The 23,048-nt window shown below is 50.0% G+C and overlaps 1 protein-coding gene across 1 annotated transcript in view; it reads left to right on the plus strand.

Annotated features, from left to right (window-relative positions):
* The window catches only part of PTPRU (protein tyrosine phosphatase receptor type U), a 76,986-nt gene that overhangs the window by 27,690 nt on the left and 26,248 nt on the right, over positions 1 to 23,048 (plus strand). Inside the window, exons 8-15 of the mRNA XM_054571869.1 lie at positions 2,070 to 2,378; positions 6,852 to 6,961; positions 7,503 to 7,704; positions 8,059 to 8,161; positions 10,667 to 10,940; positions 11,665 to 11,701; positions 12,474 to 12,612; positions 19,386 to 19,543. Coding sequence (XP_054427844.1) covers positions 2,070 to 2,378; positions 6,852 to 6,961; positions 7,503 to 7,704; positions 8,059 to 8,161; positions 10,667 to 10,940; positions 11,665 to 11,701; positions 12,474 to 12,612; positions 19,386 to 19,543 — 1,332 coding nt within the window. The remainder of the gene's footprint in view (positions 1 to 2,069; positions 2,379 to 6,851; positions 6,962 to 7,502; positions 7,705 to 8,058; positions 8,162 to 10,666; positions 10,941 to 11,664; positions 11,702 to 12,473; positions 12,613 to 19,385; positions 19,544 to 23,048) is intronic.

Below are 23,048 nucleotides of genomic sequence, written 5' to 3' on the forward strand. Positions count from 1 at the left end.
AAATAAAGCAGTGGCACTTTGGCTCCCATAGACATCTTGGGACAAAACACACAGGACAGCAAGGACCAGAGCCAGAAAGTCAGGGAGTAAACTTTGGACCTCTGTACAAGACAGCAGAGACAGAACACACAAAATCCGCCCCCTACACCCCAAGCACGTAAGAATGATGGGTTAAAACAAGACTACAGGGAAAAACAATAGGAAAATCTCCGTGGGCCAGGAAGGAGAAACCTAAGTGCGGTAAGTGGGCTTGCAGCCTGCAGCCCTCAGGCTGCAGTGAGCGGGGGAGCCAGCCCTTTCGTGTCCCTGTTGGATGGGTTGAGGGTCTACCATGCTTGCGTGGAGAAGGGAGCCAGACTGTAAGAAGCCCAGGGGTGGGCCTTGCTCCTAGCAGGAGTGGAAATATCTTGTTGGTGGCCAGATGTATGACTGGAGACGTGGTCTTTGCCTGTGGCTCAGGGAAGAAAGGAGAGCTCCCAGGCGGGAACAGAAACTCATTTTGTGCTGCCCTCGGGGCCAGGCCCTAAAGCTGTGCTATCGATGTGTCTAAGGAAAGAGCGGCCTGGGCTGATGTTTCTCTCTGCATCTTCTTTGTAAGGCACATCCTGAGCACATTAATCATAGGAAAAACTATGATAGGGATGTAATTATTTTGAGAGGCCAAACCGCAGTACCCTCTCACCTGTTCATTAAGGTATTTCCTGAGATCTTCTCACTGGGGACAGTTTTGTGCTCCTAGAACTTGAGGGCAATGAAATTGCATTTCACAGAGTCAGGGTGCCTGAGAGAAAAGGACCCTTACAAGTAATCTTGGCTTCCTCCCACATTCCCTCATTTTACAGGTGAGGAAATTGAGGCTCAGAGATTTGCCTGAGATCACAATGAAGATGCTGGACTTGGGGATGAGCCTCTGGGTTCCGTCCTGGCTTCGCTTCAGTTTTTTAATTTATCAAATGGGGACAGTTTTATGGCTCCATAGAGCCATCAAGAGGCTGTTAACATGTTTCCTCCCTCTTTTTGGGGTAGCTGTTTCTCCTGAGGCATTGGTGTAATTTTTTTTTTTTTTTGACGACAGTGAATTCCTAACAGGGAGGCTGGGTGGCGGTGGTTAAGATCATCGATTCTGGAGCCAGCCTGCCCTGGTTTAAATCCCAGCTTCATCACTTAGTGTCAGTGTGACTGTGGGCAAGCTACTTAATCTCTCTGTGCCTCCACTTCTACATTTCTGTAAGGCTAATGATAGCATCTGTCTATTGGATTTCAGGCTCTAAAACAATACCTGGCACATGCAAATCCCCCAGTGAACGTTAACTGCCATTATTATTATTATTATTATCCCAATATAACATTGTATTTCCCTTTTTGCTGTGGCAGCCAGGGAGCTCATCACTCAATTTGAATCTTATTTTAGACCCCGCATAGGACTTAATGGCGTGCATTTCTGTTTCCCTAACATTCTCTGGCATTTTAAAACTATTTGGCTCTCATTTCCTCTATCATCCTGACTTCTTGTCTATTATTGTATCATATATTTCAGAACAACTGTGGAATGAATCTCTTAAGAAAAATATAGCAATAGGTTGATTCAGACTGGCCTGATGTGGTCCAGGAGTTAGGAGGTAAACTGTGTTATTAAAACAAAATTATAGCTAATATTTTGTAGGGCCTATTGTGTATTAGCTGTTGTTGCATGTACTTTGCATACATTACTTTAAACTTCTCAACCATTCTATGAGGCAGGGCTTATTATTATCTCCTTTTGAAGCTGAGGAAACTAAGGCCCAGAGAGGTGAAGCGACTCAGCCAGTGGTTGCCAGCAGCAAGCGGTGGAGCCAGTATTCAGATGTGTCCCCACCTGACTCCAAACCGCGCACTTTTCCACTTCTAGGGGATGCCTTTGAGCTCTTGGGGACCAAGGAGGGATGATTTCAGTCAGCTAAGATGTTTCCTCTCTGATTTCTCTTCCTCTTCTCTTCCCTTTTCCTCTGCCCTCTTCTCTCCCCATTTCCTCTGCCCTCTTCTCTCCCCATTTCCTCTGCCCTCTTCTCTCTGTTTCATGGGTTTCCCAGAACCCATGCGGGCCCCCAAAGGCCTGGCTTTCGCTGAGATCCAGGCCCGCCAGCTGACCCTGCAGTGGGAGCCGCTGGGCTACAATGTGACGCGGTGCCACACCTACACCGTGTCCCTGTGCTATCACTACACCCTGGGCAGCAGCCACAACCAGACGGTCCGGGAGTGTGTGAAGATGGAGCGGGGGGTCAGCCGCTACACCATCAAGAACCTGCTGCCCTACCGGAATGTTCACGTGCGCCTCGTCCTCACGAACCCCGAGGGACGCAAGGAGGGCAAGGAGGTCACCTTCCAGACGGACGAGGACGGTAAGAGCCCCGGCCCTGATTCCCAGCGCCTCCAGGGCCTCCCACAGAAACCCCATGTCTGAGACTGAGACGCATATAGGAAAGTTTTTTCTTAGGATTAAATCAACTCTGTAACAACAAAGTAATGATAGCTAATACTTATTCTCTGGAAGCCTTTGGGTTAATTGGTATAATTTCTTCCTTAAATGTTTGGAAGAATTCAGCAGTGAAGCCATTGGGGATGGAGTTTTCTTTGTGGTGGGGTTTTTAAATAACAGTTTTAATTCTTAAAATAGATTTTGGAATATTCAGATTTTTTCTTGTATCAGTTTTGGTGTACTGTGTTTTAAGGAATTTGCTGTGTTTTAAGAAATTTGTTCGTTTCACCTAAGTTGTCAAATTCCTTGACATAAACTTGGTTATAATATTCTCTTATTATATTTATTTAACGTCTGTAGGGTCTATGTGATATCTCCTTTTTCATTGTCCCAATTACCTGATATTGGTAATTTGTGTCTTCTCTCTTAGGAGATGAACTGTGTTATTAAAACAAAATTATAGCTAATATTTTTTAGGGCCTATTGGGTATTAGCTGTTGTTGCACCTGCTTTGCACACATTATCTTAAACTTCACAACCATCCTGTGAGGTAGGGCCTATTATTATCTCATTTTGAAGTTGTGGAAACTAAGGCTCAGAGGGGTGAAGCGAGGCAGCCCCTGGTCCCAGCTGTAACCGGCAGGGCCAGGATTCAGATATGACCCCTCCTGACTCGAAACTTGTTCACCATTGCTAGAGATTTAAAAATTTTATTGACCTTTCCAAAGAAGCAACTTTGGCTTAGTTGATTTTCTTTATTGTATATTTATTTCCTTTTTTATTCTTTATTTCCCTTTTTACACTTTCTTTGCATTTGAACAGCTGTTCTTTTAACTTTTGGGACGGAAGCTTATGGAATCATTAATTTTGAACTTTCTTCATTTCTGATATATGCATTTAAAGCCATCAATTTTCCTGTAATCCCTGCCCTTTACCTACATTCATGAGTTTTGATATGTCCTATCTTTATTATCATTCTGATCAAAATATTTTCTAATTTCTATCATAATTTCTTTTTTGACCCAAGAATTATTTTGAATTATGTTGCTTAATTTCTGAGCAATTGGGACTTTTATGATTATTGTATTTCTAGCTTAATTCCACTGTGGGCAGAGTACATACTCTAATTTTGGTCTTTTGAAATTTGACCCTCAATTTATGGCTCAACCTATAGTTAAATTTTGAAAAATCTTTCATATGTACTTGGAAAAATATGCATTCTGTCATTGTTGGGTGAAGTGTTCTACTTAAGTCAAGCTAATACTTATCAAGCACTTGTTCCACACGTCAAGTACTATTCTGAATGCTTTCCATATATTCATACATATAATTCCATGACAAGCCTATGTGGTAGGTTATTATTACTATTCCCATTTCGCAGATGAAATCAATAGGTAGTGGACAGGTAGCAGAGCTGGGTTTTGTACGTGGCTATCTGCATCAAAGTTTTCATTCCTAGCAGCTCCAATGCCAGCACAGGTCCAAAGTCTTCCCCCAGATTCCTGCAAATTCCTGGGTGCCCTAAGCTCATTGGTTGACAGTTTTTCTTGCCTCCCTGCATGTGTAGTTTTCTGCTGTGCATAGCAGTGGCCCAGACACAACATTCAGCTCCTTCTTTGGTGCTGACATGGTGAGGGTTTGTTGGGGTGGGAGTGAGGACTGTAGGGGTTTACCCTGAAGAATTGCAAATGTAGAGAAGGAAAAACTGAACTTCTTTTCCCTTCTTTCCATTTTAGGTTCATTGGCTGGGGCTCTGTAGATTAGACTGAGAAAAGACAGCTTAACAAGAGAAACATATGGGAGTTCATTACCATGTGCATGGCACATACATATGGGAGTGAGCGCTCAGCAATGAGTAACTCAAAGTGGTGGTTAGAACTTGGGCTTCTTGGCATTTTAACAAAAGAACAGTGAATTTTTAGAGAAGTGACAAGACAAAGGAAAAAAACCTTGAAGTTCTAGGGGCAGCAAATTATGTGAAGGCAAAAATATGGGGAAACTAATGACAGACAAGGGCCAGTTAATATAATTTGAGTAGATCTTGCTAGTCTAGAGTTGTCTCATTGATGAACCTCTTTCCTTCAGGGTAGAGAGGGGAGGGAGGCACCTTTGCAGATTTATGTCTTTCTTTTAGGCAAATAGGAGAGGGCAGAGCAAATTTCTTTACAGTCCTTAATTAATATTGTTGATAAGTTCTTGGAAACTGTGACTTTAAGTGAAACAACGTATAACAAAACCAATTTTACTGCAGGCTAATTGCTATAAACAAGGATCAAATTCCTATGGCATATTTCTGGTTAATGACCCAAAATAGATCTAATATTAAACATTGAAAAGATGATTAAAAACAAGAAAGATAATTATTTTCCAACCTGCTTATTCCAGTTCAGGGTGGAGGATGGCTGGGGCTGAGGGCCCAAGGCGGGACCCCACCCCGGACAGGATGCCCTTCCGTCCCAGTCGCGTCACACACTGGGACCATTTAGACACACCAGCTCACCTCACATGCACATCTTTGGGGGACGGGAAGAAACCGGAGCACCCAGAGAAAGCCCATGCAGACATGGGGAGAACATGCTAACTCCACACAGACAGTGGCCCCGGCTGGGAATCGATCTTTTTTCTTATCAGGTTTATAATAAAGCAATGTTGAAAGAAGACTTTATTCAAGGATCTTCTCTATCTGCTTTTCCTCAATTCCCCTCTCAGTTCAGCTCAAAATAATCCTTATGCCAAAATGGCATATTTTAGGCCAACACACTCTGCTACCCTTCACAAACATCCTCAAGTTCAACATCAGATCACTCTGTTCTTCCAGTCTTTTGACCTCTGCTCTGCTCCCCCGCAAGGTATATTGTTGCGACTTCAGCCCACTCTGACCAGGCCTCGCTCGGACTGCTTGGCCTTCTTTCTTCTTTCCCTGCCCCTTTCCTTCCTGCTGCCTCCAGTAACCATTCACTACTTGATATTTTTTACTTTTCACTTAAGTGTTAGTATAGTACTAACAGGAAGTATGCTTATGTTAAGTGGTCAGCTCAGTGAATTCTCACAGACCGGACACATCAGGATAATCCACACCCAGACCAAGAAATAGCATCAGCAGCTCCCAGAAGCCCCCTTCGCGTGCCCTCCCACTCGCAGCCTCCCAAGGGTAACCACTATCCTGACCTGCAATGCCATGGATTAAACTCCACTTGGTTTGAATTATATATCAATGGAATCATGCAGTGTGTATTCTTTTTATATGTTGTATAAAAGACTTGGCTTCTCTCTCTCAACTTTTTGCTTGAGGGATTCAGCCATGTTGCATGTACAATTCTAGAGAATTTATTCTCATTGTTGAATAGATCGCTATATGCAGGTATTGCATTTACTTATCCTATTTTCTATTGTTGGGCATTTTCGTTGTCTTCAGTGTTCAGCTATTTTAAATTATGCTGTAAAGAAAAGTCCTTGTAGAATATTTTGGGTAGATTTACACATTTCCGATGGGTGTGTTCATAAGAGGTAGATAGATCCGGTTTTCCCAGGTGGTTGCATCAGTTTACACTCCCACTAGCAGGAGTGTGAAAATTTGGCTTGCTCCATGTCCTCACCAACACTTGGAATTGTCTTTTTCATTTTATCATTTTGGCGGGTGGATGGTGGTGTTGCCTTGGTAACTGCTCATTTTCACAGAGAACACTTTGGCTTTCAGCGATTGTTATCTTGGTTTCTGCTTTCCCCTGTCCTTTGAGTTGAGCTTCCCCTCGGTGGTTGATTAAGGTGTTTTCCCAAACAGAGACCATTCTCTTCCCAGAAGAAATGTCTTGTGACTGCTGTTATGATGATACATGTGAACAAAAACAGACAAAGCAAAACAAAACTATGCCTGAAAGGGTTTATGCTGAAATGTTAACAGTATTATTCTTTGGCTAATGGAATTGTAGGTGCCATTAATTTTCTTTATGCTCATTTTGATTTTATACATTGAGCATATTGTTTGTGTAATTAGAAATTTTTAGACAAGAATGCATCTATCTACTAAGGCAATTATTTTAGTTTCTCTGGCAAATGTTTATATTTTTTGAAAACCACTCAGCTGGATCAAAATAAGACCATTCCAACATTCTTCTCTGTTGAATGCAACCTGCACAGTAAGGAAAGTGTCAGCCACCCTTTCTGAGTACTCAGGAATGGGCTGAGCCATAGGAAATTGTTTTATGTACATCACATCATTTAAGTTTAGTAAGGGAAGGGTTATTATCACCCCCATTCCACTGATAAGGAAACTGAGGCTCAGAGAGGTCGAATAGTCCAAGAGTATCAGTTTGGAAATGGTAGGGCTAGAATTTGAATTCTGGTACATGGCTACAAAGCCAGCTTTCCCCTGCCCCATGCCGCCTTTTCCTCGCAGTGCCTGGCGGGATCGCAGCGGAGTCTCTGACCTTCACGCCCCTGGAGGACATGATCTTCCTCAAGTGGGAGGAGCCGCAGGAACCCAATGGCCTCATCACTCAGTATGAGGTGGGTTTGGACCCCTTACTGAGGGGGCCCTTGGTGAAAGAACACACAAGTTGGACCGGGAGGTGCATGGTCGGGGGACTGAGGTGATCATTGAGGTTCCTTCAACTATGACTAGGGTCTGTAGGAGATAGCAGTGGTCCCCAACCTTTTTGACATCAGGAACCAGTTTTGTGGAAGACAGTTTTACAATGGACAGGAGGCAGGGGAGTGCTGGTTTCAGGATGATTGAAATATATTACATTCAAGCTCTCATTCAAGTTCACCACCGTGCGGCCTGCTTCCTAATAGGCCTGGGCCCATACTGGTTCACGGCTGCCTGGAGCTTGGGGCCCCTGGGTTACTGGGACAAGGGACATGGAGGCAGGAGAGGGAGGTGAAAGGTCTCAGCGGCCTGGGCTGAGGGGCATCCGCAATCCCACTGTGCCTCTCCCTTTGCCCAGCCTTATCCCCAGCTCATGCGAAACATAATGGTGGGACGCTGTTGGGCCAGGGATGCCCTTCCCCATCCCCATGCCTACCGACCTGCCCCTCCTGCCCGCAGATCAGCTACCAGAGCATCGAGTCATCAGACCCGGCGGTGAACGTGCCAGGCCCACGACGTACCATCTCCAAGCTCCGCAACGAGACCTACCACGTCTTCTCCAACCTGCACCCAGGCACCACCTACCTCTTCTCTGTGCGGGCCCGCACGGGCAAAGGCTTCGGGCAGGCAGCGCTCACGGAGATCACCACCAACATCTCAGGTGAGCTCCCTGGCTTTGGCCTGGCCCCTTTGGAGGAGGCCCAGAATCCTAGGGTTCCGTGGGCCGGGGAGGGTGCTGGGGGCCTCCTGGGGGTGCTTGCAGTTGGCCTCTGCTGAGATAAATGGACCATGTAGGGGTTGAAGTCAGGGAGAATTAAGTTAGAGGGCTCAGGAGACTGTGGTCAGTGGAATCAGAGGGCTGAGGTCAGGGGTCAAGGAAACTCAGGTGAGATGGAACAGGGAGTCTAAAGTTGAGGAGAAGAGATCTCTAAGGACGAGGGTCAAGGAGGTTGGATGCCTGGCCTTCTGGTCCAGTGGCCAGGCTCCATGCTTATGTCCCTGTCCCCTTCCTCAGCCCCCAGCTTTGATTATGCTGACATGCCGTCGCCCCTGGGAGAGTCTGAGAACACCATCACCGTGCTGCTGAGGCCTGCACAGGGCCGTGGTGCGCCCATCAGGTGTGAAAGCCTGGAGGGAGGGTGGGAGGTGAGGGTCATGGGGAAGAGGCCCCTCCTCTGACCCAGAGCCCGCTGCCCAGGCCCCCCCGCCCTTGTCCTCCCTCAGCCTCCCCCTCAGAGTTCAGAGCATCTGGAGGAGGATGTTCTCTGCTCCTGGGCAGGTGGACGCCTGTAGCCACTTCCTTCTGAGGCCACGGGTGTCTGGTGGTGACTGTCATGAGATCTCTGGATAGTGTCAGCCTGGGGAGGTGACTGTGCAGGCTTCTCTGGGAGGCCTCCTCTCAAACCCCTTGGAGGAGTGAACTCTGGGGCCTTTTTTCTTTCTAGCTTATCTCCTGGAGGGTTCTTCCCTGGGAGACACAGGGCTGGGCTTTCTAGAAGACCAGGGCAGCCGGCTAGATAGGGCCACCTCTCTGGAGTGGCCAAGAACTTGGCTTCTCCAGTTCCTTCTCCCCAGAGGAAGCTGGGGCTGCTGATGTGGCTGCCTCTGCTGGGGAGAAGGTGCTGGAGACAAGCTGTGTGTGTGTGAGAGAGAGAGCGAGCGAGAAAGGTACGTGATGTGTGTATGAGATGCGTGGTGTGGAGGGGTGTGTGAGTATGTGAGAGAGCATGAGGGTGTTTGTGGGGTATGTGCACATACTCACTGTCACCCAGACACCGTGCGAGGGACTTAACCTGCAGGGTCCTTTGTCCTCATGTCCTGTGGGGTGGGTACTAGTACCTTAGTTTACATATCAGGAAACAGGCTCAGAGCCTAAAGAACTGGCCCAAAGGCTGCACAGCTGGGGAGTGATAGAGCTGGGGTTTGGAGCCCAGGTCTGTCTACTAAGCCAGTACCTTTCCTTGAAGTCACAGAACCTCCCTGCCTCTCTGTTCTGTCTCCTCTACCCACAAAAGTACATGCCCCGAGAGAGGTGAAAGCTTGTCTTTGGCCACGGGAGGGGCCTAGCGAGCCCTCTCAAGAAGGTAATAGGTTGTTCACGTGCCCAGGACACCCCTGGCTTCTTCACTCCCCTCCTCTCTTCTCTCTGCTTTGCCTCCCCCATACCTGCCTCTGCAAAGCCTGTCCTGGGTTATTTCCCAGACCGTCAGAAGAGTCCCAGAAAAACATCAGGGCATCTGAGGGGCACTTTGCATTTTGCTCAGGCACAGGGCTTTGGTGCGCCTGAGTCTGGGAGGAATTGGGAAACCTCTTCTCCTTGTCCATTTGAGGGTTCCTGTGAGCTGGCCTGGTCAGCCTCCCTCTGGGACAATGATGACAAGGCTGGGCGGGGTGGGGGTGATGGTGGGACATGGCGAGAAGGGAGAGGTATGATGGCTGTGCCCCTTGGGTGTGTCCCTTCACCTCTCGGAGCGCCCTTTCCTTATCTGCATAATGGGGATCATGCCCGGTCAAGATGCGCTCTCTTCATGGCTAGTGTTGATTATTATCATCTTCTGGTAGGATTCAGGGCCAGGAGAGGCCTGAACTGAGCCTGGGAAATGGAGGCTGAGGGGGGCCTGGGCTGGAGTTTGCAACGTGCTAGTGACAGGGAATGAACCTCTGTGGCCCAAATGCCAGGGTGCTGGGGTGATTCTCCCATAACTTGGAAGCTCAAAAGAAACAGCTGGAGAGCAAGGCAAAGGCATTTCTGCTTCCCAGAGCGCAGGCTGTCAGTGTGGGGTGTCACATGCCAAGACGTGATCAAGGCTGTGACTTGAAATATTCAAATTTGTCAGTATTCAGTTAGTTACTGTTGGCTTTGTTCCACAGAGGATTTGGGGGAGTTCACAGCAAAAAGCCATTCAGTAAAGTGATAAAAATAAATAGAAACACACAAGTCGGGACCAGGAGACACAAATCAGAGGGAACATACTCAGCCATTAGGACCGGGAGACATCGAGCTCAGAGCTGCAAGTTCGAGGTTGCCTCAATTGGGAGGACTTGGGGTGTAGGATCAGTGTGTCCTTGTTTGCTTGCTCACTGACAGCCTCTCCTACAGGAGGTCACTAGATCCCCAAGTGCCTAGCTCAGGGCCGGGTGTCTGAGTTCATGCACTCTCTGTGCACGAATGGGTGCATCTTGTCTAACTCTAGTTTAAGAGGCTCAGAAGGGAGCCAACGATAGAGTGGAGCCTGAGGCTACAGGTTTCCGGACACGTGGCAGGCACTGGGGGACTCACTGGGGAGTCAGGTTGGGGCCTTTAGGGCTTAGCTCACCTGAGCAGGGCCCACATTCTTTCAGCTTTAGTCTGTCACTGTAATGACAGCTGATAGGCACTGGCTGCTTGCTAAACTTGCCCCCTTCCTCACCTCTACCTCAAGGAAGGGTCCTGAGATAACTCCCCTTCTACAGAGGATGAAACTTGAGACCCAGGGAGGTTAGGTGACTTGCCCAGCTGGACAGAGGCAGAGCTGAGATCAGCCCCCAGCAGGGCCTGACCTCAGAGCCTATGGCCTTGGCCCCCAGATAGTTCTCCCTGTTCCTGGCCCCTGGGATCACTGCGCTCTCCGGTCTCCCTCCAGCGTGTACCAGGTGATTGTGCAGGAGGAGCGCCCGCGGAGGCTACGGCGGGAGCCCGGCAGCCAGGACTGCTTCCCAGTGCCGCTCACGTTTGACGCCGCGCTGGCCCGCGGCCTGGTGCACTACTTCGGGGCCGAACTGGCCGCCAGCAGTCTGCCTGAGGCCATGCCCTTCACCGTGGGTGACAATCAGACCTATCGCGGCTTCTGGAACCCACCGCTCGAGCCCAGGAAGGCTTACCTCATCTACTTCCAGGCAACAAGCCACCTGAAGGGGGTGAGGGACAGGCCGGGGTTGTGGTGGGGGCGGTTGGGGGGCAGGCTGCGGACACTTTGGAGCGGGGTCGCCCCGAGAGCAGACTTCCCCAGGTTGCGTCCCTTCTGATCCCTCCCCTTCTATTGGTGACTCCGCCCCCGTCTGAGCCCCGCCCATCTGACCCTAGGCTCTGTCCCACCAGCCCTACCCACTTCGTGAGCGTTTTTTGTTTTTTGTTTTCCCCGGACTCCCATTTATCCAAGCTCCCAGTTTAGTCCCTGCCTGCTCCCTGAGGCCCTGGTCTTCTGTCTCAGGCTTCTCTTTCCCCAGAGGAGTCCGTCTCAGGTTTCTGTTTCCACCAGACTGAGGCCTGGAGCTCACCTCCTCCCTGAAGCCCTGCTCTTCTCCTGGCTCCTCTCTCTTTTGGTCTCTCCCACCCAGGCTTTCGTATCCAGACCAGATCCCGGACCTAGGCCCAACCCGAATTTTGGAGGCCCCGCCCCTTTTCTTGTTCTAGCTGATCTCCTTCTCCTCCTTTCTTAAGGCCTTGCCCTTTTTGCAGGCCCCTCCCCTTTCGGCCCCTCCCTCCTAGTTCCCCCGGGCCCCCTGCCCTGTGGGGTGTCTTTAGTTACTGTCTAGAGCAGACAAGCCCTGACCCGGCCCAGGACTCGCTGTCTGAGGTTCCCTCCTGGGGAGGGTCAGGTCCGGGCTTCACTGGTGCTGAGACCCCCATCTGTGCCTCCAGGAGACCCGGCTGAATTGCATCCGCATCGCCAGGAAAGGTAAGTCCTGCTGGGTCTGGGGGCATATGTCACTTGCTGGACTTGGGGAGGTGGACCCTGAGTACCCAGGGCTGTGCTAGCCGAGGAGGGTTGTCCAGCCTGCCTGGGGTCAGAAAACATTTCCCTTCTTGGCCCTCCTGTGCCTACCCCAAGGGCTCCTTCTCCCAGACTGGGCAGCAGGGACAACCTCTCCCTTATCCCGCTCCTCAGGGTCACAGAAACAGCTTGGCAAGGGCCTGGAACAGGCCTGTGGATGGGCAGCCATTATGGTTGGGCCATGGGAGTAATGGATGCTGGGCACTGGTTCTGTGCCCTTTCCTGTGGTGGGGACAGGGTGTACCAGGCTGCATAAGGATTGTCCCTACTCCCAAACAATTGGTTCTCATCCTGAGATGCCCTAGCCACACCCTAGGTACATAATCCTCTCCTTCTATCACCTCCCAGGAGGGCCAGAAGATGGGTCTGAAGGTCCCAGAGATCGTCCATCCCCATTCACTGTAGGATGGGGAGGATGTGAGAAAGTGGAGAGGGAATGGGAGCTCTTCCCGAGAGGGGAACAGTGCATGTAAAGCCTCCGACACAGGGATGCAGGAGCTGTGAGGGGTGGTGAGGAGACAGATCTGCCTGAAAGGCTGGATGCACGCTGTAGGGAGAGGCAGCTGTCTTGGTGCCCGTGTGTTTGTGCAGCCGGGCTCATTCCCCATGGCTCAGACCAGGGGGTAGGCAGTCCCTTTCTCCCCTCTGATCCTTTGTCCTGCTTTGCTCTCCCCAGCTGCCTGCAAGGAAAGCAAGCGGCCCCTGGAGGTGTCCCAGAGATCGGAGGAGATGGGGCTCATCTTAGGCATCTGTGCTGGGGGACTTGCTGTCCTCATACTCCTCTTGGGGGCCATCATTATCATCATCCGCAAGGGGTGAGTGAGGCCACGCCCTCGCTGCTGCCCCTCAGAGGCCTGGTAGGCGTAGAGGAGCCGTGGCTGGCGACTGGTAGGGCTGGGGGCTGGCAGGGCAGCCACCGGGCGGGTGTATGCAGGGCTGCCAGCCTGGGCAGCAGGCCCGTGGATGGACCCAAGCCGGGCGGTGGGAAGCCAGCGACACTGCAAATGGAGCTGCCCCTGAGCAGCTTGGCTGGAGCCCGGGTCTGGCTGGTGCCAGGTGCCGCTCTCCAGGAAAGGGCACTCAGTGCTGGCTGCCGAGGAGCTGGGCTGGATGGAGGCACTGCTCTCCTGTACCTGCTGGGCCGTTCCTGGGGGCAGAGTGTGGGGGAGACATGACTTTGAATCCCGTTCCCCTGCAGACCTTCAGCCAACTTGCCTGCCCTGACCATGGGGTTGTGGTATTGACCTTGAGCAGTGAGGGAGGTGCTCACTCCCCTTCAAACCAGGGACCCTGAGCCTCCCTCACCCTTGGGCTCAGCTTGCCTTAGACCCTGATCCTTGAGGAGTCCTCTTGGGTCCATGACTCAGAGAAGTCCTCCCTCCTGCCCCTGCCACCCCGCAGGCCTCAAAGGTCCAGCCTCGGTGTCCGCGCGGGCTGCGCGTCCCAGTGCACTCAGCAGTGCGCAGCGTGAATCCCAGCACATCTTAGAATCCAGAACCTAGAAACGTGGAGTTTTGGAGTTTCATAGACTCAGGATTTTGGATTCTAAGACTCAGAATTTAGAATTGTAGAAGCTCAGAGCCCAGAAAAGTGAGAGTTACCAGGTAGTTCAAGGACATCTAGTTGAGCGGGTTTCAAATCTTTTTAAAGCAACAGGATCCGTCTTCCAAACACCAAGTAAACCTCCCTTGGGAGCCCAGTACATGGAGCAGCTGAAACTGAGCCTCTCATTGGAGCCTGATGGGGGCTTCTGAGACCTCTTCTTCCCTTGTTCCCCACCAGGCAGCCCTAGGACACTGTTGTACATGCACCTTAATTGGGGGATGGAGATGCTGAGGCCCAGAGGTGGCATGGACCTGCCCAAGGTCACATAGGGAACCAGGAGCAGAGCCTACCCCACCCTCTCTCCACCTGGGCTCTGGCTTCTGCTGCCCCTGCTGCTGCCAGGCTGGGCACACATGGATGGGTTGGCGCTGGTCTCTGGGCTGCCAGCAGCCGATAAGCAGGATCCAGGGAGATGAGGGAGACTTGGCGAGGGCCCCTTTGCCTGAGGCCAGGCACCGGCAGAAGAATCGGGGGTAGGGCATGCCAGCAGCGGGGATGTGGTGTGGGGGGCGGGTTGGTGGCCTATCCAGGGCATTAGGCTTGAGTTTTCCCTGTCCCACTTTCCACATAGCTTCAAGATACAAAACATTTGAAAGCATTATTTCTTTAGTAATTACTAGGTACTAGGAGCTCCACACACATCTCTGGGGAGTGGGACAGATGGAGAGGGGTGTAAGGGAGGGGGCCGCACATTGGGGGGTTGAAGGTGGTATTTGAAGCCCTAAAAAGTCTACCCTCAAGGAGAGCAGGTAGAGAGAGCACTGGGCCCAGGAGACTGAGCCAGAGGTGCTGCCGGGGCCTCACTGGGAAGCCCTCTGCTTATGCAGCCGCTACCCCTACGCCCTTCAGGCAGCTCTAGAAGCCTCGGGACCCTCCCTCTAAAAGCCATTCAGCCCCTTCCACAGCCCACGGCTACATACCCCCTCCCTACCCCGCCCCAACTTCACCTGACCTTCCAGATACATTGTGTCCCTCAGGGCTCTTCCAGTCTGTACTGGGGGGTGTCATGGGACAGAGAAGTTCTGGCAGGGATGGGGGTATTCAGATCAACTTGGGGTGAAAATGTAATGGACAGGTTAAGAGGTTACCGTGAGAGGGCAGTAACTCAGGTGCCCCCTGTGCACCCTTGTTGGAGGAAGGAGGTGGCTGGGGCAGGGGGTTATGGGGACAGCCAGGGCCAGCTGGGAGGAGATGTCAGATTCGCCATCCTGCCCTGCCTATGTGAGACTGGCCAAATCTGCCCGGGGCCCGGGGGCCAGGAGGGGAGACCTAGCCTACCGCAGAGCGCAGGCCCGAGACCTCAGGCTGGGTCAGATCCCCTCGCTCTGCTTCTAGAGCCCCTCCCCTTCCCTTTGCAGCACTTTCTTTTCCTTGCACTTTTTCACTTGCTTACATGCAGTGCTTTGCTCAATGTTCATCCTCCCTGCTGGATTGAACCCTCTGTGCAGGCAGAGAAAGTTCTGTCTCATTGGCTGAGTATCCCTCAGTGAAGAGCTGAGCATATGCTTCCTGTTGCCTAACCCTCACCACAGCCCCAGGGGGTGGGGAGGTGGGGGTGGGGGTACTATTAACATCACTTGTTTAGAGGAGGAATGGAAGCTCATAGAGGTGGAGATCTTTTATTTCTTTCCCCCTTGTTTATTGATTACTCATTCAATGAATTATTTATCAAGAGATTATAATGTGTTGGACACTGTCCTGGGCCCAGGGGATCCGGTGGTGGGCAGAATCCTCTTGTGCTTTGTAGTTAGTGGGAAGCCTTGCCCTAAATTAGAAGCACAAATGGATAATTAGGATTTGTGAAAAGAACAGGGTGCCTGGGTCGGGGGCAGAGAGACGGTGAAGGGGGATGTAATGTAGTCAGTGATTGTCGGGGAGTGGTCAGGCAAGGCCCTTTGAAGTCATGACCTTTTAGGGAGAGCAGAAGAATGCTATTCCTTCAGCCACCCCCTCCCTTTCAGGGCCTCTGAGAAGCCACAGGGCTGTGGACCCTCCCCTCTGTCCCTGTGATGGATGAGACGTGCTGTGTGACCTGTCCTTGCTGTCCTCAAGTCTTCCACCCTCCTTTCTCCTCCCCTCCCCGCAGTCTGCAGGATTTCTTTGCGGAAGGCCATTGAAGGCCACTCAGTGGGATCCCTGCAGACAGGGTGATGCGGGGGTGGTGAATGGAGGACCCTGCGAGGTGCCTGGGTGGGGCCTCAGGAGGGAGCTGGCTCAGGGTCAGGGTCCTGACCCTGCTCTGGACTCTACCAGTGACCCCCAGAGAGTCCCCGTCAGACCCTGACTGTCTGAGACTCAGCTTCCTGACCTGCTCTGCTTCATCTCTGGGTGCTTTGTGGCCATGTCAGGACTCTTGACCCAAGTTGTGCTTTGGGTGCACACGAAGGGCGACCTCGCTTCTTTAATGGACTCCACACCCGGAAGCAGTCTGGGTGGACGAGGGGGGCCCCAGGTTTGCCCTTGAGCCCTCTCCACCCTGCTCCTTCCCTGTCCCAGCCACTTCTCCCCTCCCAGAGACAGGTTCATACAAAGGGCTGTCCCCTAAGGGGCAGAAGGACTGAGGGTGGGGCGTTGTCTGCAAGGGTGAGTATAGTGACCTCGAGCGTGGAAGTTGGGGGTGTGATGTGTGTGAGCGCACGCGACTGTGTGTAAGTGTATTTGTGAATATAAGCCTGCGTATGTATCTGAGTGTGTCAGTGTGTGTATTTAAATACATGTGTCTGTGCATGTGAGTCTGTGTCTGCATTTGTGAATGCACATATTGTCTGTGTGTTCCTACGTGTACTCAGAGTAAGGGTATATCCATCTGAGTGTGCCTGCCTCTGTGTGGGGGTGCAAGTCTTTGTATTTCTCTCTGTATATGCCTGTGTGAATGGCTGAAAGCTCTGCTTCCCCCAGACCCTTTCCCTACCTCCTTTGCACTCCAGTAGCAGGCTCAGGGGAGGTTCCAGAAGGGGCTTTGGGTCCTTGTCCTAAATGACTGAGCCTGGTCAGCCCTTGAGACAAGGAAGGCCCCTCTGACCTGTCTGGTCCCTGGCCAGTCCCCCTCGAGCCCAGAAAGCACCCGGCTCCCCCCTGCTGGCTGTGTGCTGCCCTGGGCCTGGCCTTGTGGAAGGACCTTGGGCCCAACCGCGCTGTTCTCTTTGCACGCTGCCAGGAGAGACCACTATGCCTACTCCTACTACCCGTAAGTAGCTCCACAGGCCTGGGGTCCCGGCCCCTCCTCGGGACACCCCGCCGCACCCACTATGGCCACCTCGATCTCTGAGCCTCCCTCCTCTGCTCTGACTCTGTTTGCTGTGTTGTCCTCCTCGCGTGGAGGTCACGAGCACTGGTTTTGTAGTCAGAGTCTCGGGGTCAGACCTGGCTTTGCTGAGTTACCCCAGGCAAGTCACTGACCCTCCCTGAGGCTCCGTGTCCTATCACCCCCGAGGCAGCCCCTTGTGTTCCTGAGCCACTCCAGCTGGTCAGATCACAGTCCTGTCTAGGAAGGTCTTCACGCAGCCCCGCCCTCGGGTCCACAGCCGTGTGCGTGTGTGTGCATGGGGGGGGCAGCCTGCCCCCACAGTGGCAGCTCTCCATACAGTGCACATGGCGTTCAGGTCTCCAGGAGCCCTTTCTTTGCTGGGTGGCCCCAGGCTTCTCAGACCCACCATTGCCTGGGCGCTTCCTCTGGGCTCAGTTCTTTACATAGAATTCTCACATCAACCCTGACAAGTAGGAACCATGATCCCATTTTACTGATGAGGAAACAGGCTCAGGGCAGTTAAGGGACCTGTCAGAGGTCATAGGAAGTGCAGAGCTGGGCTACCACCCATGTCCCCATCTGACTCCTGATGCTGCTACTCTGTCTTCTCTGACTCTGCAAGCCTTCTGGAATATTCCCGCTGCCCTTGCTTGTTCTCCCTCCTTGCAGAGCAGGCTCAGATGGTCCTGCACCAGCCCAGGGACAGTGGTCTCTCACCTTCTCCTCCCTGGACCCTTTATTTGCATTGACATCACCTAATGTCATACTAGCTTTTCCACCAACCGCGTCCATGTGAACTCACTCGGAGCTTCCAGCTCGGTTTTTATAGGAACTGCTGATAAGGCAGTTCTCGCTCCCTCTACTTGTGCACTTAATTTTTGAACTGAAATGCAGAACTTTCATAAGTGTCTGTATTACATTCCATCTGCTTAATCCCACCCCGAGATCAGCTGAAGGCCGGCCGTGTTCGGTGTCCGTCCGGGTTCTGTCTCCTGTGGATCTGGTTGGCTGGTGTGTGTAGTTCTTTCGAGCAGGCCGGGAGGGCAGGAGCAGAGCCCTGTGGTTTCCCACCAGAGGCTGCCTTCTAGGCCGGTGTCCACTCGTGGCAGGTCCTCTTTGGGCACTGTTGTTCAGCCAGGTTGACTGGCTGTCCTCTGTCCTTGGTCCTCCGTCTGTCTTCTCTGTGGCTTGCTGGTTTTCAACCTGTGCCTCCTGCTCTCTGTCCCCTTCCCCATCTCTCTTTCCCCTTGTCATTGTCCCTTTACTCTCTCCCCATCCCCTGCACCCTCTTCCTTCCCTGTATCCTAATTCTTTCACCCCTCTCTTTCCCTCCCCACCTCTTTTCTTCCCTTTTTCCTCCTCTACCTTCTCATGTTGATGGTCAAGGTCACAGGCACAGAGACTTCTTATCTGCCCCCAAATGGGTCTTTGGCTCTGCCCTGGGCCACAGTGAGGGTGATGCCCAGAGCCTGTGGGTGGGGCGGGGAGGAGGAGGCCTGGGCTCACGGAGCAGTTTCTGGTCTAGGCTGAGAAGGCTGTGCCTACCTCAGTGCACAGCAGCGTCGGTCCCCAGGGCGTACACAGAGCCATCTTCTTATCACCAGAAGGACATGGGGGTCCTGGCAGAAGGGGCATCCAGAAGTCGTCCTGTCCTCCCCTGGCCCCAGGAGCTCTTCCACCAGGACAGGCTGATTGGAATTTGTCTGTGTGGGAAGATCCCTTCACGGGTCTGTTTATCTCCATGATCATCAGTGTCCCCGAGCCTTCATAACCTGAAAGTCCTTTCTTAGGTCTGCCTCACACCTTGCATGCTGTAGGGCCGAGCAAATGGATAGTCCTCTCGTCTTGAGTCTTCCCTGTGATTGGGCCCCTGCTCTTCTTCAGTCTCAAGTGGGTCCCCAGTCATTGCCTGTTGCTTGGCCCCTTGGTCATGGAGCTGTGTCCCCTGTCTCCCCATCCCCTTTCTCCCTCCCACTTTACTCCAACTTCCCTGAGGCACAAACTGCTCTCCTCACCTTCCAGAAGCTCCCCCGTCTCGGGAGGGGTGGGGCCTCTCGTCTCTCCCAGTGCTGCTTCTAGCAGTTGGATGGGCTGATGGTTAGTGGTGGGAACATGGACCCTGTGTGGGTGTCTTTACAAGTCTAGTGTGGCCGGTGGTGGGACCATCCGGGAGTTCGGGCTGTAAGATACAGCCATGGCTGGCGTTCACTCTGGGCGCAGGGGAGGCCTCCCGGGCACTGGCTGAGCACCAGTGAGACCCTCGGCCAGGAAGGAGGCATATGGTTCCTACCATTACATGAGAAAAAGGTGTTCCAAGAGTAGGTGACTGGTGAGGACACGGGGCAAGGAGGATGGATAGGGGGGATGCAGGGGCTGGAGTGGGGACAGCCATCTTCCTAGTTTGGGGCGACTGCTGTGACACCAAAATAGGACCAGAGTAATTTTCCTGCCATTTCCTGAGCCCTTGGGGCCAGGCCCCCACGGCTGCTCTATCCCTTGCTCTTAGCAAATGTCCCCAGGAGAGGGTCCCTGCCCAGTCCCTTTTGGGGGGAGGCAGCACTCTCTGGGTCTGGTGAGTGAGGGAGGGAGGCAGAACCCTCTCAGCATTCAGAGATGCTTCTAGAATGGTTTCTGTACCTGGCTTCAGGGCCCCTGGCTGCTGGGCTTTCTCATCCACCTTGGGGCACTGTCCTGCCCAGCTTAGCACCCATGTCTCCCGTCAACCCCCCTCTACAGGAAGCCCGTGAACATGACCAAGGCCACCGTCAACTACCGCCAAGAGAAGACGCACATGATGAGCGCTGTGGACCGGAGCTTCACGGACCAGAGCACCCTGCAGGAGGATGAGCGGCTGGGCCTGTCCTTCATGGACGCCCATGGCTACAGCCCCCGGGGTGAGTGCCCGGTTCATGGGCCCCGTCCTCATGGCTCCGGAGCTCCTCGCATTCGCTAAGTTCTGTAATATTCCCAACCAAAATTGAAGCATCTGTTGTACTCCTGCTAGCAACCAGCCCTGGGCCAGGAAATGCAGAGAAGGAAGAGGTATGACCTTTGTCCTAGAGGAGCTGTAGGAAAATGGAGGACTTAGACACAGACTCATAGAGGAGGAATGCGAGGTGACACATGTTAATTGTGGGAAGTGCTCTGGGGACTCAGAGGAGGGAGTGATGCTGTGTGATCAGAGGGGATCAGAGCAGGCTCCTGGCTTAGGGAGCACCTGCTGTGTGAGAGGCTGGAGATCAGTGGCTAGGAGGGACTGCTCTGAAGCCAGACAGACCTGGATTTGCATCTCAGATCCTGGAAGCTGTGTGACCTCAGGCAAGTTGTTTAACCTCTCTGGATGTCTGCTTCCTCACATCCCTCTGCTGGTAGGGCTGCTTGAAGACTAAATAAGATAATGTGTGTACATCATTACTGCTGTCCCTGGCACACAAGAAGGGTAAAGAGAATCAGTTGTATGCGCTAGGAACTTATCATAACTCACTTAATCACACATCTTTTTATTCCATTTAGTGCTAATTTGTACAAAAGAAAGGATATACTGTTTATGAAAATCATAAAGTCATAATAATATGACAAACACTGCTGGTGAATTAGAACATCATCTAGATGTCCCTCTTGTCCCCTCCCTTTCTTTTATGTGTAAATATTCCCCTGAAATTTGTGTTTATAACTTTCTTGCCTTTGGGGGGGTAGTTTTACCATGTGTGCATGCGTCCCTAAACCGTGCACTGAAGAATTTTGCTTGCTTTTGAGCTTTTTAAAAATTAAATCACACTCTATTTTTCAACTCCATGTCACGTGTCTAACATTGACCCAGATGGATGTTTTGCTATAGTTCATTTATTTTCTCCGATGTGTAGTTTTCCATTGTTTGAATATACTGCAATTTATTTTTCTATTCTGCCATTCATGGACATTTGCTTTGTTTCCAGTTTCCTGTTATTATAAACGAGGCTGCTGTGCACATTCTGAGATGAATCTCCAGATGCACCTGCACAGGAGATTCTAGAACTGCTGGGTTATAGAGTGTGTGCTTGTTCCACTTGATAAGACAGTGCCAAATTGTTTTCCAAAGTGGCTTTGCCTGAGTTTGCTCCCAGCCCCAGTGCATAAGAGTTTCCGTTGCTTTACATCAAGATCAGAATTTGCCAGCCTTCTTCACTTTTGCCAAACTAGTTCGCATAAAATGGTAATTCTCTATAGTCTTAATTTGCATTTCTCTGATTACTAATGAGGTTGAATGTATTTTCAAATCATTACTGGCCATTCAGGTTTCTTCTTCCATGAAATGCCTGTTCATGTCTTTTACCTAATTTTCTGTTGGTTTTTTGTTGCTTTCTTAGTGGTTTTTCAAAGTTTTTTTTTTATATTTAGGATGATAATCATTTGTGACTTATGAATTGCAAATATATTCTTCCAATTTGTGACTCATCTTTGCAGATTATTTATAGTGTCTTTGGATGAACAGGTTTTTATTTCAGTTTAGTGAAGTTCATCAGTCTCTTTAGAGTTCTACTTTTTGTGTTTTCTTAAAGAATTCTTCCTTACGTAAGATCATAAAATACTTTTTTACATTTTCTAAAACTTTAATACTTTGCATTTCACATTAAAATCTTGATTGATCTGTAATTGATTTTTGTGTGTGATATGAATTAAGGATATTATTTTTATTATTTTTTCCTATAGGGAAAACCAACTGTCCCAGCATCAGTTATTATATAGTTCATACTTTCACTACTGATTTACAATGGCACCTTTATCATACATCACATTTACGTATATATATGCGGGTTGTGTTTTGGTTCCCTGTTCGCTTTCATTGGCCCATTTGGTGATTCCTGTGCCACCTTTTCTATGTTCTGTACTTACCTAAGTCTTGATATCTGAAACATCAAGCCCTCCCAACTTTGTTCTTCATCAGGGACATCTTGGCTATATTTGTTTTTCATCTTCTGTCTTACCAAGTTTACAATTATCTGTTTAAGGTCCTTGGAAAACTTTGTTGGATGGACTTGTATTGAATCTATAGATCAGTTTGGGGAATAACTGACATCTTCTGAAATTGTCTTTGCATTTATGAATGTGATTTATATCACCCCAATTATTTAGGTCTTGAATGTCTTTCAGTAATTTTCTCTATTAAATCGTCTACCTTTTTTTGTTACGTATACCCCAAGATCCCTTATATTTTTTATTTCTATTGCAAATGGTACATTTTTTTGTGTGTATGTGGCAAAATACACATAACATAAAGTTTACCATCTTAACCATATTTAAGTGTACAGTGCAGTGGTATTTAATTCAGTCATAACATTGTGCAACCATCACTACTATGTGTCCCTACAGCTCTTTCATCTTTAAATTGAAACTCTGTGCTTCTTAAATAATAATAGCTCATTCCCCTCTCTTCCCAGCCTCTAGCAACCACCTTTATATCCTTTACCTCTATGATTTTGACTACTCTCATTATCTCAAATAAGTGGAATCATACACTATTTGCGTTTTCATGACTGGCTTATTTCACAGAGTATGATGCCCTCAATGTTCTTCTACCTTGTAGCATTTTTCAAAATTTCCTCCTCTTTTTTTAAAGGCTGAATAATATTCCATTACATGTACATACCACATTTTTTAATCCACCCATTAGTCAATGGGCACTTGGGTTGGTTCCATATTTTAACTATTGTGAATAATGCTATTATGAATGTGGGCATCTTTGAGACCCTACTTACAGTTTTTTTCTTAAAAAAAATACACCCCCCCCCCCGCCAGAAGTGGAATTGCTTGTTCATGTAATTCTGTGTTTAAGTTTTTTGAGAAACCACCATGTTTTCCACAGTGGCTGTGCCGTTTTACATTCCCACCAACAGTGTACAAGGGTTCCTGTTTCTCCACCTTCTCGCCAATACTTGTTCTTTTCTGCTCTGGGGTAGAAGCCACCCTAAGGAGTGTGGGTGATGACTCGGAGTTTTGATTTGCATGTCCCTAATGTCCAATGATATGATGAGCCATTTGTACATCTTCTTTGGGGAAATGACTGTTCAAGCCCTTTGTCCATTTTGAATCAGGGTTGTTTATTTATTTTTTTGTTTTTGTTGTTGCTGTTGGGTTTTAGGCATTCTTTCTCTATATTTTCTGGATATTAATCTCTTATCAGATAAATGACTTGCATATATATTCTCCATTCTGTGGGTTGCCTTTTTATTTTGTGGATAGTATCTTTTGGTGCACAAAAATTTAAAATTTTCATGAAGTCCAATTTGTCTTTTTTTCTCTTTTGTTGCCTGTGCCTTTGGTGTTGTAACCTCTTGAAATCACTGCTACCCTATATTTTCTTCTAAGAGTTTCGTAGTTTTAGGTCTTACATTTGGATCTCTGATCCATTTTGAGTATATT

This window comes from Pteronotus mesoamericanus, unplaced genomic scaffold (genome assembly GCF_021234165.1).
Source record: "Pteronotus mesoamericanus isolate MK-2021 breed Mesoamerican mustached bat unplaced genomic scaffold, CSHL_Meso_final contig_221, whole genome shotgun sequence".
NCBI classification, from domain to species: domain Eukaryota; kingdom Metazoa; phylum Chordata; class Mammalia; order Chiroptera; family Mormoopidae; genus Pteronotus; species Pteronotus mesoamericanus.